Genomic DNA, 17,420 nt, shown 5'->3' on the forward strand with positions numbered 1-17,420 from the left:
TAATGCTTTTAAAAAGAAAATTAGTGGGACAATGACAACGGATTTATCTTTAAACCTACTCATATCTAAAGCGTAAGAAGATTACCATCAACTTTAGAATTTGTGTGACTTTTTTGGGTGATTTGTCAATGCCGATATTATCAAAGATCGCTTTTGTCTCCTCCATGGCCAACACACGAGAAAACAACACAAGAATCGGACACATTTCTTGTACAACCTACCCATTCATTTCATTAAACTAAAATCATCTTGCGGAGCTCATGTGCTTTACTTACGCTAGAAATTATTAATTTTCCTCAAACATAGGATGGGGCTTTATTGTTACATAGTACTTAGTGTTATAGAGTGGTACGGATGTTTTAGCAGTTAGGTTTGATTTGCACATTTGTTAATCTTTTATTTTCAGTCTTAAGCGTTATTCTCCATACCACTTACTGTTATATACTGCTAAACAAAAATTGCAAAAGCATACTACATTTATATATAAATATATATATATATGTTGTGATTTAAATGCGTTTGAAATATAAATTACGTAGATGGAGGTGATGAAGTATAAGATATGTTCAAATGCACCGGAATGCAACGATATATTGTAAAAATTCCTAAATTATATTTTAGCACAATTTAAACTTTTTGGCAGCAATGATAAAGTAATGAAATTTACTATAGTATTATAACAATAAAATTTTGGGGTTTCAATTATTTGCAATTGAACACCAAGCAAATTTTCACACTATCTGCTATGATTATAAAGTCACGTCATCTACTCATTATCGGAAATATTTTTGTTCACTATTATCAAGTGATGACGATGATCATCATCTTATTTATCACTATTAGATAAGTTTAAATTTTAAGACTTGTGTAGTGGATAAACATAAATCTCAATATTTAAACTCATCCAACAATGATAAATAGAATGATGAGCATTACCACCCGTAGAGGATACATAATTCTAACATTGGTTGGTCTAATTATGGTACGATAAGCGCTAGTCGAGCGGCGAGTTAGGACCTAGGACCTAGCCCCTATACACCTAGTATTTTAGTGAATTTTATGGTATGAGATGAATACTCAAGTGATTACGAGTTCGAGTACTTTCAAAATATTTTCTAGAGATTGTATGAATTTATAGTAAATTTATATAAATAACGGTGTGAAACATATAGTACAAAAAGTGCTGGTTAAGTAATACACTATTTTTTTTATTAATTAAAATGCTAGGTGGCATAACTTGATTGGACAATCATTAAGAAAAATAGGAAATTGGTCACGTGGAAAACGTAGAGAGAGTCTTTCTTCTTAGTTGGAACCAAGGTTCAAGAACATCAAAGTCATAGTGGTCGTCTCTGTGTTCCTCTTCGTTTGAAAGTAAATATTTCTTCTTGGTTCAAAGCTTCTATTGCACAGTATTTGCACAATCATGATGGTCTTCTCTCTTCCACCATCTGCTCAAACCGTTAAATGGTCTTCGAAGGTCCTCACTTGTGCTTCTTCGAACTTTTAGGTGGGCCCGAGACAACTCGGGTCCATATATGTATCCGCCCCTAATTAGAGTTTTGAGCAAAAATGCACCCATTTAGATCAATGGAGCTTTGGCCTTGGCTGTATCTCCCATTTTTTGAAGATTGATTTGTCGATTAGTAAAAGAAAATAGGGACAATAATGCCTCATTGAAGAAGGCATGGCCTACTTAATTATTATTTGCACCAAACACTTTGACCATTCTGGAACCATTGTGTTGAGTTAGGTATTGTCAGTCTGGAATAGTCGGAACTCTGATGTTTCATTCATGTAGACTGAGCGACTGACCGTACATTTGCATTTACTAGCATGCCAAGCCAATCAGTTACTAGTTTTCAGGCACAACAGACGGAGTGATTTTTTGGTCTGATCGCCGCTGGTACGTGTTTTCATTAATTTATTCATGTTATAATACGTAAAGTTCTATTACAAAAATAAGAGATGCTTATATAAGAAGCATGATCAAAATAAATTGGATCAAGATTACCTGATAAACTCAAGTTGGCCAGCTCATTAACAACAAAGTTGATCTTGCCATAAATATTTCTGAATTCACATACTCAATTAATGTGTAAACGATCACGGCAAGTGCGCTCGCGATAAATTAGGTCTGATATATCCCACTATGTCATGTATTCCAATCGTAACATATAACTTGATAGTATAACTATCACACTCAAAAACTTTTCTGGACAACCTATTATCGTTGCCAAAAATTCAACTAGAAGACGGTGTGACAATGGACTATAAGACTTACAAATCACCAGAATCTAGTTGTTGATCTACAGCTGCAAATTACGACATTGTGAGATGTGGCATTACAAGTAGCATGAACTTTACTTGGAAACTTTATGGCTTCAATAATTGAAGTTGAAAATATTTCCATTGACAAATCTAGGCGTGCCAATAAAAATACAACCCCACCTTCAAAACCCAAAACTCAATCACCCCCAAAGTTTCCACTAAACCCTAAGAGCTTAGGGCTTATCATTACATCACCATCCACAAAGAGGTACCCACCATTTTTGGGTCCTCAGCACTGATCCCACAAAAGCAGACATGGCAGAGAACAACAAGGCTCCAGCACAAATCAAAGACCTACAGATTATGATTGCAAACAAAGAGAAGGATGAAAGCAAGAAGCAGTTAGCACCAAAGAGGAGCTCCACCAAGGACAGGCACAAGAAAGTGGATGGCAGGGGGAGAAGAATAAGGATGCCAGCGCTCTGCGCGGCGAGGGTTTTTCAGCTCACCAGAGAATTGGGTCACAAGTCCGACGGTGAGACAATCCAGTGGCTTTTACAGCAAGCAGAACCGTCAATTGTTGCTGCTACTGGCTCCGGGACCATGCCGGCGTCAGCTCTGGCAGCGGCTGCAGAGTCCTCTGTTTCTGAACAGGGGAACTCTGTTTCCTCTGGATTAATGAGCTTTGGCCATCTGGGGAGATCTAATGCAGCAACTGGGATTTGGCCTTTCGTCAGTGGGATTAGGTCAAGTTTTGATCACAATTCTGGTCAGCAAACGTTGAATTTTGGGGGTGAGAACTTGAATTTCATGCATAAGTTTGGTTTCCAAGGATTTGATGCTCCTAGTAATTTGGGATCAATGAGTTTTCCCACAACTCTGAGTGGAAGCAATCAGCAAGTTCCAGGTCTGGAGCTTGGACTTTCTCAGGATGGTCACATTGGGTTGGTGAATTCTCAAGCTTTGAGTTTGACCCAATTTCTTCAGAACAAGGTGCAGAGGCCTAGGGGTGTTGGTTCCTTCAATCAGCAGCAGCAGCAACAACAATCGAATACGAACGAATGATTTTCGAGGAACGGAGACAGTAGAGAAGTTCAAAATAGCTAAGATACTGGCTTTGCAGGGTTACCCTTCTTTCAACATTCTTCATTTTATCAGGTACTGTACTTATCTCGTTCTTCCAGGCTACATTTAGCATGTAGGATCTAACACGATTAGCTAATTCGCTAGTTTCAAGGTACGTTGAAGCGAGAAATGAAAGTCTGCTTCCAAATTTTGTCCAGGTTGAACGAATTAGACGGATTAGTCATAAGGTTCTGCTATCTTACCATTTTATGCATACTGGAAGGATAAGTTTCGTCCATGACTAATCCATTTTGTCTCTTCAACTTGAATAAAATTCGGAAATCGAGCATTCATTCAACGTACTTCGACTTAAAATCTAATCTTAGTTACCAAACGTGGCCTCGAGTCTTCCTCTCCTCGAGTTCTTTATTCGAATTTAGGTTTGAATGTTTAATTTTGTGACATGCAGGATAACTATGGAGAAGAAAATGGCTTGGAGATTGGGTTTGCTTTCTATTTCTTGTTGATTTGTTTAGAATTATGTGTGCTGCTGGCTTGCATCAAACAACAAAAAGTTGTAGAATGCTGAGCAATTATATAGTAAATGGATTTCGTGCAGGTATGCAATTTCATTTAGATATCATGATCTGGATTTTGTATTTATAGAGAGCTTTTTCTATATGTGTCCCATATAATATCCCATGCTGAGCATTATCTACTAAATAGGGAGCTTTTTTACTCTAGACGTTCTCCCCCTACTCTCTCAAAGCGGAGAGCCTTATTGGCTTGGGTTGTCCTTTTTTCTTTCTGCGTCTGGATGAGTTTCTGAATACCACGCTGCAGCTTTTTGCAATTTCATTTTGTAAGTTAAAAGAGTTATTTTACTGCAAACTTGGCAATGGTGTTTTTTCTTCTTGACAAATGATATAGTAATTACACTGAAGAGGGTTTTTTTACTCTAGACGTTCTCCCTCGACTCTCTCAAAGCGGAGAGCCTTACTGGCTTGGGTCGTCCTTTTTTCTTTCTGCGTCTGGATGAGTTTCTGAATACCACGCTGCAACTTTTTGCAATTTCATTTTGCAAGTTAAAAGAGTTATTTTACTGTGAACTTGGCAATGGTGTTTTTTCTTCTAGACAAATGATAGAATAATTACACTGAATTCATTTAAATTTACGGAGTGAAATTTCGAACTTCAGTGTAGATGGTGGAGCACATTGTTGTAGCCAGCATAGCTTAAACCCTAATCTGTAAACTTGGCAATGGTTTTACACTTGCTTGGAAGTTTTGGTGTCTTTTTTTATTGTTACATAATAGGTCTTAGTCTTGGATTTGTTGATAGCCGAAGTGAAGTCAGTAATCAGCATTAGTTTGGAAATTAGTCACAGGATAATAAAACCATTGTTAACAGATCTCCCTAAACATTGGAGTGTTTAGGTTAAATGTTATTTTTCAAACACAATTTTTCGTAACGCAAGGATATCGATCAAGTACATTCGTGTATGGTATGTTGGAGTTTTAAAAACATGTAATTTACAAATCGATAAGACATCTACGAAAAATATAAATATTTTTAAAAAATTATGTACATATATGTTTAATACGCAAATTTCTAACTACATTTTGAAACAAACAGCAGCAGGGCCGTCAACCCAAGTTAGGGTCCCGTTTCCTCCTTTCAGCCCAAAGAGTGAAGCATAAGATGCTAAACGGACCCAAACCCATCTCAGACATTGAGCATAACGTTGCCAAAAAAACAAAAAAAAATCCCTCCTTGGCAGCATGACGCTGTTTCTCATGCTCAAATGGAGAAATTTTGGTATAGTTGCTTATTTAGGACAGTTTTCACGCCGAGTAAGGACGGATGAAACTAAAATACGGAGATTCATATTTTTGTGAAACGTATTCGAGGAACATGATCGGACACTCTTAGCTACTAATGTTTTACAGCACACATTGACGTGTAAAAGTTTCACAAGTACGGACGATACGTTGCAATTGTGGCAGTGAGCTTAATTAATTTAATAGACAAAGTTTAGATGGTCCACTCCAAGTGACTTATTGGACCACCCCAGCATCCAAATCAAATATTGGGTGTGGTTCCAGCTGCAGCCTGTGCTCAAAAAGCCTCCAACCAAATTTGGGAGCCATGTAAAACTGTACGGACTATAAAAGTAATCCATTCACAATCCATAAAACGAAATAAATATGAGAAATGTTAAGGAGATTTTCTTAAAAATGAAAAATTTTATGAATTCTTTGTCGCCTTATGTTTTTGACATAATCCAACATTATAAAATATTGTGCCAAAAATATGATGTGATAGAAAGTCAATTAAGAGTCTCATTTTGAGATAGTCTCCTTAGCATTTCTCAATAACTAGATGCTCGTCAGAATTTTTATGGACTCTCCGCCACCTTTTGTTTTTGACACAATTCTCACGCCAACATTATAAAACATTGTGCCAAAAATATGAGATGACGGAGAGTCAATAGAGAGTCATATTTTGAGAGTCTCCGTAGCATTTCTCAATAAATAGATGCTCGTCATACGCACATTCACCTTTTCTATAATTTCGTTGGCTGAAATAAAAAATATGTGACTTAAATGTTACGTATCACTCAATGTTATGAGTGTTTTAGTAATTAGATTTGATTTTTACAACTGTTGAGATTTTATATTTTCTCTCTTAGTCATTGATTTCTCGTATTATTCAATGCTACATACTAAAAAGGTAGGGTTAAAGAAACAAATTTTATACTTTTTGTCACCTTTATCCAGCCCAATAGTATTCTAGTGCACTTGGGACTCGTTCGGTGGGCTAGATGCGATTGAGTTTTAGTGATAAGATTTTATTGACAAGAACATGTGAGACATGACTAGTAACCCATGTATAAGGATAAATTAGATAACTCATTCTATTGTGGATTCATAACTTATCATGTACAGTCTTATCCATCTCACATATTAACATAACAAATAAAGGACTAGGCTCAAGTCCATTTTAATTGTCACACCCTATCCCAACCAGCCTACTAAACAGACCTTTAAAATTATTGAGTAATTAATGTAGTCCCATCATATAAATTTTTGTTTGTTATATACTAAAGAAAAAGGGTGTAACTATAAAATATAATTAAGCATAAGTCAATGTTATGAGTAGCATCATCATTTGCTTTTCCGCTAAATTGTTTTGTTGTTGGTAAGCACCCGCCCGGAGTCTCGGACTTGTGGAAGATGCATGCAATGCAAGTGGAGCACTGAGATATGAGAGAGGACCGAAAGGAATTAGGGTTTAACTAGTCTGCTGAGTGGGCGTGCACAACCCGGCCAGGGCCACTGCGCGCGGTTGGATGAGCTTTTGTCCTTGTGATGCATGTACGTGTTTATGCCGTGTAAATGTATGGATGATACCAGTACTAATAATTCACTTGAATATGGTATCATCAACCATTTGCTAAATTCACTTGAAAAGCCATATGATTACTGTGGGGTATTGTTGGAAATTCACAGAGAAAATATCAAATTCTTCTTCTACATTCTTAAACCTTCTTACTGAGAGAACCACACATAAATTCACCAAAAGTCAATTTTCTGGTGCTGGAATTCTAACTTGATCGTTGAATCCTGGTGAAGCAGACGTCCGTAGAACTACAAGCACTCAGTAGGGATGAAATTTCTGTTTCAAGGACATTGTGGTACTCAAGCCTCGATCTTCAATATTTCTGTTTAATATTATTTCATTGTTCATACATTGTTAATTAGTTGTTCACATTTATTATTTATTAGCATATATAAATTTATCATATATTGTTGACATATATCCAACAATTACAACCCAATCAGTCCAGGGGACATTATCTATTTGATGTGGAGCACACGTGACCGTTGGACTTTACACATGACTCAACTTGCTCTAATACCATAAAGAAGTTGAGGTTTCACCATAAATCAATTGACGATCTGGGGAGTAACACAACCTCTCATAAGTCATTCGATGGTTTGGTCTCTTACCAATGTGATGGGACTTTGTCCTCACATTCTCACATTTATATTTTGATTTTAATAGAGTAGGTCATTATGTAGGATTTAGGGAATATTAAGTCCTAAATTTACTAACACTCAATGAATGAAAAAGTAGTTCAGTCCCAGGTTAAAATTAAGCATGCTAGACTGTCTCCAACTCTGGGTGGGAAAAAAAAATTCTCAGAATTTGGGTCTACTTCTTCTCCGAGGGGTGTATTTTGAGGGTGGGGAAAACAAATTTTGGAATTGGGGTGGGTATTTGGGTCTTGTATCCATCCAGAGTGGATAAGATTTTGGATGGAACTGGGAACCATTGTGGCAGTGAACCCATGTGAAATAGAGGGACAACAGAGCTCGTGCGTCAGTTTTACTAACACGAATGATGGATGAAAGTGTGCAAATGTGATTTTATAACCGCATCCATCGGTTGTCGCTCCTCTTGAGTTACTTTTTAAAGTCTGATGGCTCAAATCCAATTTAATTAATTTTAACGGTAATAAAAAAATCCTACAGCTTTAAATCTAACGGTCAAAATAATATTATTAATTAATACAAATTAGAGCCGACACCAAAACTCTATAAATACCCCTCCATTGGTCAATAATCCATAAAGATTATAAAAAAAAAAAATTCTGCAATTTGATTTTTTTTACATCAAAATATTCGTAAAATAAAACAAGATAGATGATACAAAACCTAATTCCAAAATCGTTAGCAGACATAAAAAATTAAAGAAATACAGAAGTTTAACAAATTATAACACGTTGGGACGGGTAATATAGGTCATTGCCCTTGGAGGAAAAAAAATGGCTAACCTTATATGTATATATGAAGTGTAAAAAACACGAAAATATATTTTAGAATTTCACTCTTGGTTAGAGATAGTCTTACCAAAACAACTAGATACGGGATCACCAAAAAAGTTGCTTATCTCATATACGAATAGTTAGGTATCATTCTCTTTCTGACTTCTATTAAGTAAAATAAGTAAACTTGCTTTATAAATAGACAAGAATTTCATTCCAACAAAACTTAATTCGGAAGCAAAACTACAGTCTGGTGATATTCCTATTCGCTTAGAAATAAAAGATCATAGGTTCAAATCTCGTGAATAGCGAATTCGATACCAAATTAGACTGCTCATTAGACGGTTTAGTTGAACTCACCCTCCCCTTAATATAAAAATATCAATTTCCTCAAAGAAGAAATAAAAATAAAAAATCGAAAACCAAACGCCACTTAATGCTCCAAACTCTAAAAACATAAAAAAGAAAAAGTTGCACTCAATTCAATAGATGATGATTGTTTTTTTTATTAAGTATGATTAACATTTTAAAGAATGTTTTGCATTTAAAATGGAGTTTGCTTGATTGTTGTATTTTATTGGGAGGTAATTATCTAATAATATTTGGTGCGGCGGGTGCCCCATGTCGCATACGAAGATCCCCCATATGATGTGTCACGCCGTGGTGAAATCAACGCTACAAATGGTATGATTAAGGGCTGATTTAGTATTACTGTGCTTTGAAAAAAAAAACTGTTTCTGCTGTACTATGAGAATAAGTTCATTTTTGCTACTTCACATTTTCAGTTTTTTTTTGTCCAAAACTATGAAAATAAGTTGTTTTAAAATATTTACCAAGTACCTTTTTGAACTTAACTTTTTTTTATACCCATTTTTTTTTTATAAAAGTACTTCAGTACCAAATCAGTACTAACTTATTCGCAGCTAATCTATTTGTTTAATTTAATTGCATACAAAATTGGCAATGCCATGCTTCTTTAAATCTTGCTCATGTCTTGGAAAAATGGCCGATCCCCTGCCGATACTGCCACCGCAGCTTCCTCTCTATCAACTCTTTTACAAGCAGGGTGTGAATCACAAGTAATAAGCACTAGCAGCTCACCGCTGGAAGCTAAAACATTAACAACTTGATTACCTTTCTAATAGGAAAAGCACACCACAAACTTTAACGATAATTTTGGTGACACTCATATACAACACAGTGTGATCGTTACACTCAAAAGTTTCTTGTGTGGAAAATTGCACAAGTAAAGAGGGTTTAGGCCCACTTGGTTTATTTAAATGCCTCCTCTGGTTGTGCTTTTTCCATGTGTGTATCATGTGCAGGTCCTGCAGAATAGTGGTTATGGGAAGTGGTATGTTTCTGTATGGCCCTGCTCTCCCTTTTAGTGCGTCCATGTGATTTTCATTTGTTTGACTAGTTTAATGTCTTTGCCAACCCAAAATAATACGCAATGATATTCACACTTATTTAGTTTTTTTGTTCTTTGATCGAATGAATTGAAGATAATTACTGGTTAAAAAATAATAAGAGTGTGAAAAGTAAAAATAGGTGACCAAAAAATTAATGGATTTGTTTTGAGGTGCTTTTAAAATAGTTGAAAGAGCTTTTGGTGAATTTTTTTTTTTTTTGTTTTTTAAACCAATTCTGAGTAAAAATTCAAGTAGATTCTGAAGAAGAAAAAAAAACACTTTAAGTGCTTCTTGCAAAAAACATCAAAAGAAGCACATATTTGGTGTTTCTTGTGAAAACACTTAAGTGGTTTTGAAATCCAATATTAATATTATAAAAAATATTATTTATCATTTTAAAATCATTTACGAACGAGCCTAATATCATGCACTTGCAATGCAACTATATAGAATCATAGATATGGTGGGTTGGTTCAAATAATCCATATTTTATTCTATCGCCATTAAATTAAGGATCGGGCCCTCTACTCCTCGTAGGCAGCTGAAGTTCCTAGCCGTCAAGGGGTCCGGGGTGGAATTTGATCCGACGGTGCATACTGCAAGAATATGAACAAGTTTGGCAAGTATTTTCCAGTAAACATGTTGTCGAATTATAGACTTGATGTACAATATGCCAAAGTTGTGGGGGTGGGGAAGGATGCCCATAAGTTCGGGTAATATTAAAAGAAATACATTTCTTATACCAAAGTTTTCTAAAAGCGATTTTGTTACCTACAATAAAATCATCTTGAATATTAAAGTACTTATATTGTTTTTTCTTCAAATGTTGTTGGAAGCGTTTCAGGTCATTTCAACAAAAAGTGTCAAATGAGCTATTAGTTAAGGTTGCTAAGTCTCGTGCTATTTTGGTGTACTATTCTATTTCTTGAGTTTCAGTCCCCATTTGCAGAAAAGATATTGGATTACTGTACTTGTCTGTTAATCACTTAAACTGTGAAGAACTATGACTACATTAAGATTTTGGATACCAACAGCTGACGTTGACCTTCATGCCACCTTGACTATCACTTGTGCGTTTGCTCACACATGGGTGCTTGTTGTCTCGACTCTTGCACTGGTGTTGGCTTTATTCAATGCCAACGTTGTCAGTGATTTGTCCGTTACAAAATTAAGAAAGAAATTAAATCAAAGAAGCATTTTAAGATATTTCAGAAATTCATAAAGGAACATAGTGGTAAGAAACTAAAAAAGTCATGATGTGTTGTAAATTTTGTTTATATCAAGAACTGTAAAGTACACTAGACATTTTAACTCGACAATACCTATCACTCAATCTATCACATGACAAACGTTTTCCAATACAACGACATATTAAACCTATGTTCTTTCTTATACTAAAGGTCAAATTGGGTTGTGAGATGGGTAGGCAAGCAAATCAAATCCGAAAAGGGCAAATTGAGGTACAAAAGGGGATCCATCCAGCTTGGGACAGCCCTGCTAGAAGCAAAAGGCTCTTTATTTAATTCTTTTTTTTTTTTTTTTTAACTTCCCCTCAGGATTTTGGGACAATAATACAATGAATGAGAGAGATGAGACGTGCTGAGGTTTCCTTAAAATAAATAAAGGCCAACAAAATTCATCTAGATTGGAAAAATGAAAAATAAATCCAAAAAATCCCAACAAAAAATCCTCCTAGATTTCGAATAATTAAGAAATAAGGGTAGGGTTCCCTAACTCGGAGGGACGACGGATCCCCTAAAGCTGAAAAGCACAGCATAATCCTACTAGATTTCCATCTTATTAGAGAGAGAGTGTGTGTGCATAGACAAAACACAAAAGGATAAGGTTTGACCCCAAAAAATAAAGACAAAAGGATAAAATAGTAGATTAATCTAATCCATACACTAAAACCAAACGAGCCTAACCCGAATCATTTAAAACACGTCATTAGTACTAGTCTAATTTGTACGACCAGTTTATTGGCGGCTAAAAAGATCAATTTAAAAAAAATAGAAAAGGTGATACGAATTAGATCGATTGACATTACACTATTTTTCTCACTTTGTGCTCAATTTTGATTCTCAATCTCCTTCTCGTTGACAATCCAAGTTTGAATCCGTCTTCCCTTATATTAGAGAATCATATAACGTCAAGAAATAGTAAAAATCAAAATAAGAAAGAGAAATTTTAGCCGCCTTCTTTTCTTGAGAATGAACGAGGGAGAATAACAGGGAAAGACCAAGTTTATGAGGGTGAGATTGGCCCCACTTGGCACTGACTCACTTAATACTTGCATGCGCCTCTAATTTTTTTATTTTTTAATATGTTGTTTCCATTTCGATATTTTTCAATTTTATAATAATTTCAATGAATCATATCTAAATCACCTGGAATACGGCCATACTTATCATCTATTTGTACATTTTTTCTAACCGCAGTAAGTTACCAATACAAATGAGTTCCATTTTTATCAGAGGTGGTACAAATAGATAGTAAAAATAGTATTTTAGATCACTTATTAAAAAAAAAAAAAAAAAAATTTGTCAACTAAAAGAAGATGAGAATAACAAATTAACCCTGTCAACAAAGCTAAAAAATATAACAAAAAGAGAACTATATCAGTTGCCCGCATCTTCTCTTTCACATTTTTTCCCAAATAACATACACTTTTAAGAACAAAACAGTTATTCAGAAACTTTTTTACCACCGCTTCAGTGACAAAAAAATCGTTTGAATATCATGAAAATCTTAACGACCATTTTATATTCTCTCTCGATGTAATTTTTGTTTTTATAATGTTGATAATCAGACATAGTATCTGTGCTATGGCTAATATAAATTATTATAATGTTTTTGTTAATTATATTTTGTTGTTTTGTCCCTCCAAAACTCTTGGTCCAGCTCAAGAGCCACCACCACCCTACCAACACTTAACACACAGCCACACATAAAACCACCGCCTCCCCCTCCCCTCCCATTACATTTTTATGAAGCTACCCAGAGACTGAGAGAAGAAAGAACAAAAGCTCCAACCCTTTCTCTCATTTTTTACCGTTCTGGAATCCCAATAACTGAATTACCTCTCTCATTTCCTTCTCCCCAATGGATTGTTGGTCCCCTTCTCTCGCCGTCGACGACGAGTTCGAGAAGCTCGCCATGAGAATCAACCCCCCGATGTAAATTCACTCTCCTATTCGTTTCTGGGATTTTCGGGGTCGAATTGTCTGCTGTAAAAAATTGGGTTTTGCTTGTTTTCTTGAAATATCAATGTTTCTTGAGCTGAAATTCTCCATTTTGCACTGTTTTCTGATTTGTTTTCTTGCTGATATGGGAATTGTAGGGTTACAGTTGATAATGCATCAAGCAGTAAAGCCACTCTGATTAAGGTATCTGACTGAATTTCTTGAATTGTATTCTGCAAGGAATCCAAAAGGGTCACTATTTTCTTAATTTTTTTTTTATTTTATATAATTTTAAACAATGGTTTTTTGTTTGTTTTTGATAAATTTGTAGGTAGACAGTGCGAATAAGCGTGGGAGTTTGCTGGAGGTGGTTCAGATTCTGAATGATTTGAATCTCATTATAAGAAGGGCTTATATTTCTTCTGATGGCGAATGGTTCATGGATGGTGAGCTTTTTTTTTTAAATTTTTTTTATAATTTGAGTTTTTCAGGTACTGTGTTATCCCAAATTCGTAATATTTATGATTGAATTTCTTGTTTTTAATGAATTTTTTGCAGTTTTTCATGTCACTGACCAACAGGGGAATAAGCTCTCTGATGACGGAATCGCGGAACGCATTCAACAGGTAGATCCCAGAAACTAATAGCTCTGTTTCTTCTAGTTTACCAAATATGGAATTCCTGTGTAATGGCGAAATTGAGAATGGGTTTTAGACTGATATTTAATAGGTGGAATTTACAGCAAACTTGATTAATCGCTGCGTCTTCTAGCTTTATCATGGTAGAATTTGCCCAAGTCTTGTTGCATTTATTAACTAAGTATTAGTATCCATTTGCATATGTTCGCATTTTCTTTGTTGGCGGATGACAAAGAAGAAAAGTGCTTGGTTTTTGGGTTTGTGCTTGAAATAATTTGCAAAATTATCTGTGAATCCATGTAAGTTCTAAGTCATTTTGATTATTGAATTCAAATTTTGCAGTCACTGGGACCAAGAGCACGAAGCTTCCGATCCTTGAGAAGGTCTGTGGGTGTCCAAGCCGCCGCAGAACACACTACTATTGAATTGACTGGAAGGGACAGGCCAGGCTTGCTTTCTGAAGTTTTTGCTGTTCTTTCGAACCTCAAATGCAATGTGGTTACCGGAGAAGTCTGGACTCACAATTCAAGAATGGCATCAGTTGTGTACATCACCGACGAGGAAACTGGGAGGCCCATTGATGATCCTGAACATCTTACCAAGATCAAACAGCTTCTCCTTTATGTGCTCAAGGGGGACAGAGATAAGCGCAGTGCCAACACCGCTGTTTCTGTTGGTTCCACACATAAGGAGAGGAGGCTTCACCAGATGATGTACGCTGATCGTGATTATGACATGGATGCTGCGGACTGTGGAGCCAGTGATCGTAGCAAACCACTTGTAACCGTTGAAAATTGTGTCGATAAAGGATATACTGTTGTGAACTTGAGGTGTCCAGACCGTCCTAAGTTGCTCTTTGACACGGTGTGCACTTTAACAGATATGGAGTATGTGGTATATCATGCAACTGTGATTGCCGAAGGTCCAGAGGCTTATCAGGTTTTCCTTATTTCCCTCAAGTTGTGGTTGGTTTAGTTAGCTTAATTTGATTATTGGAATCAACACATCTAATGCTTTTAACGTTGTAAATTTGTGTGATAGGAATACTATATACGACATACCGACGGCTGCCCTATTAGTTCTGAAGGAGAAAGGCAGAGGGTTATCCATTGCTTGGAAGCTGCTATTAGAAGACGGACTTCTGAGGTATGGGCACGCTGGAATTTCTATTTCGAAATATACTTTTCCCAGTTTCACATAGCGTTTTGAAGTTAATGTATCATTTCTAATGCAGGGTATAAGACTAGAGCTTTGTGGTGATGACAGAGCCGGCCTTCTTTCTGATGTGACACGCATATTTAGAGAAAACGGTCTTTCAGTCACCCGAGCTGAGGTTACAACCAGGGGCTCCCAAGCTGTGAATGTATTCTATGTGACCGATGCATCTGGAAATCAAGTCAAGAGCGAGACAATTGAAGCGGTTCGGCAAGAGATTGGCTTGGCATTACTGAGTCTGCAAGACGACTTCTGTTCAAAATCTCCACCGCAGGAGAGTGGGAGATTCTCTTTGGGCAATCTCTTTCGCACTAGGTCGGAGAAGTTCCTTTACAACCTGGGTTTGATAAAGTCATGTTCTTGAGCGTGTCATTAGGTAAACTAGGTCCGTTGTCTCTGTCTAATGTCTACGTGTGTTAGGATGCTTTTCGGTTAGTTGTTCATCGTGCTCTCTGAAACTGTAATGCAATGCAAAGCTTCCGGTCAATCCCATCGTTGATCTCGAGTCCGGCCTGGAACTTGTAAATCAGAATTCCGACGTTTACGGTTTAGTGTATAACTGTACATACATTTCCCCTGCTCTTCATCCTTTGCCTTCTAAAGGTTTGGTAAATACATATATTCTACTGCTACAGAATCTCAAACCTGGTATATTGGGTAATCTGGAATGACTGAAAGTAAAAGCAAAACTGTAAAATCAATTTTCTTTTTGAGGGTTTGAGTAAGCGCCAAGATTGACCTGCTGTTGCAAATATGATTAAAGAAGTGCTTTTGTGACACTGCAAGAAGTGCTTTTTGTGACACTGCACATTTGGACATGGTTGGTAATTCAGCTTGAACGAACAGGGGATTTTTAGTTAATTGCTGCCGTGGCAGGTGTGCTTGGAAGTCCTGGGGAGTCGGTAAGGTCACTATGGGAACATTATCCTTTTCAAGAATCAACCAATATCTGGCCTAAAAGGCATCATTCACTACTAACTACTATCCCACCTAAAAAAAAAAAAAAAAAATTGGATTAGGGTTTTCGACTGCGTCATTTGTTGTGAAAATCTTCATATCCTACAACTTTATTGAAGTTTCTTTTGTTTGAACTTTAATTGTATATGAATAAGCTGCCGTTCATTAGCCATTGATGCAATGTGATTCCGTTTTCTTGAACCCTGGTTGGAGTTTATTATTGAAGTAGCTAAATCCCACTTTACTTTATATAGTTTGTACCATTCTGCAATTATAATATGCTGCACAATAATGTTTAAAGAAGAAAATTGGGGAATAAATGCCATTGAAAAGGAAATTGTGAATATTTATGAAAAGAGGGACAAGCAAATGATGAGGGAAATCAAACATCGTTATGGTAATTAACACGCAATTAAGAGTGACTGATTGATGTGGATTATGATTAAGATAAGCACAATGATTCTGTCATGGGAGTTAGTTTAATTCAATGAATCAAAAGTCCAACTCCGACAGGATCTCAACGGAGCAGAGGGGGGGGGCGTCACGAATCTCCACGCCCACATGATCCGTCGCTTTCCGATTTTACTGTTGTTTTTTAGGCTCTTTTTATAGCTGTTTTTGCTGGTGATGGTTTCGGACTCTACCCGCCACGTGGCGCGATCCTGGCCGACACACAGCCGCCAGTACATGTGGGACCCCGTTGCTGCATTTGATGGCAGTGGACCACTGCCCGGGGCTGCCATGCATGCAGGGAGTGGGCCCTGAATCGAAACGGAGTTTGGGACGGAGAGATTTTTTGGGAGTTGATGGACGGAGATGATCCACCACAAAGGGTCACGTGGTCCGGATCGTATCGAATCCACCTCGACGCGCGTGCGACAAGGTGTGTATTAGATAAAAGTTTTAGTATGTTCAAAACAAGTTGTTTACGGCATATCTTTATACAAATAAAAGAATACTTAGAAAAATTCGTTATTATGACGTACATCTTCTTGTTTTCGGCACATTAAAAAAAATTTATGACCATTTTTGCATAGAGAGACACCTTTTATTAATATTATTTGTTTATGAATTATGGTTAATTTCTTTGTTACCTCCAGATGTTTTTGGTTTTTCTACTTTGGACCTTCAACGTTTTTAAGTTGGTGTTTTAAAAGTGTGAGAGAGCGTTGGATAACGGGTTAATGTTAGGGTATGTTCATGATCGTCTAAAACGTAATAGAAAAAAGAGTGTGCTTAATAAAGGTTTAAAGCGGTTTTGTCTGCAAAATTAATAGAATAACACGTGATTACTTTTTAAAGACATTTCGATAACACATCTACTTTAATCAAAATGCCCTTAATACATGGGTGTACATTTAAATATATCTTACTTAAGCGTTTTAAAAGTTTTCAAAACACATTATTAACATAGAACATTAGTCCATTCTTTTTCTCTCTCTCGTTATGCGCACACATTATTTCGAGCTGTCTCTCACTCTCTCATCCATTTTCACAGTCTACAAAAGTTGTGACATTTTTGGTGCCAATCTGAAATGTTTTTTTTGTTGACGTAGTCAGCACTTTGGTTTGTACTACTAAAAAATCAATCAAATTTAACTACACTCATCACCAACGTTATCAACTTTTATAACTGACGTTACTTAGTCCTTATTTCATACATTCTTAAGAAGTTTACGGACCAACTAAAATGAAAGCAAAAATTGAGGCCCAAAGCGAAACAATCAGTAGAATTCAGAAGGCAACAAGTTATCATGAACAGATTCTTTTTTTATTTTTCATTTTTTAGCAATCAGTTTCAGCCTACCATACATCAATCATCGTTGCAATGGGAATTTGCTTTAAAGAA

General features: G+C 36.3%; 2 protein-coding genes across 2 annotated transcripts; both read left to right on the forward strand.

The window, feature by feature from the left end:
- The first annotated feature begins 2,586 nt into the window (after positions 1–2,586).
- Positions 2,587–4,079, forward strand: LOC103935103 (transcription factor TCP20). The gene is made up of 2 exons (XM_009344853.3): positions 2,587–3,429; positions 3,806–4,079. The coding sequence occupies exon 1, from the start codon at positions 2,587–2,589 to the stop codon at positions 3,334–3,336; it is 750 nt and encodes a 249-aa protein (XP_009343128.1). The 3' UTR covers positions 3,337–3,429; positions 3,806–4,079.
- An 8,385-nt stretch (positions 4,080–12,464) lies between these two features.
- On the forward strand, positions 12,465–15,200 carry LOC103935102 (ACT domain-containing protein ACR4). Its single transcript, XM_009344852.3, has 7 exons — positions 12,465–12,755; positions 12,920–12,965; positions 13,093–13,207; positions 13,320–13,387; positions 13,742–14,338; positions 14,441–14,545; positions 14,634–15,200. Exons 1-7 carry the CDS (start codon positions 12,682–12,684, stop codon positions 14,976–14,978), a joined length of 1,350 nt encoding a protein of 449 aa, XP_009343127.1. The 5' UTR covers positions 12,465–12,681; the 3' UTR covers positions 14,979–15,200.
- The last annotated feature ends 2,220 nt before the right edge of the window (positions 15,201–17,420 follow it).

Source organism: the organism of the source record quoted next, unplaced genomic scaffold (genome assembly GCF_019419815.1).
Source record: "Pyrus x bretschneideri cultivar Hongxiangsu unplaced genomic scaffold, Pyrus_bretschneideri_v1 Contig6, whole genome shotgun sequence".
Taxonomy (NCBI): domain Eukaryota; kingdom Viridiplantae; phylum Streptophyta; class Magnoliopsida; order Rosales; family Rosaceae; genus Pyrus; species Pyrus x bretschneideri.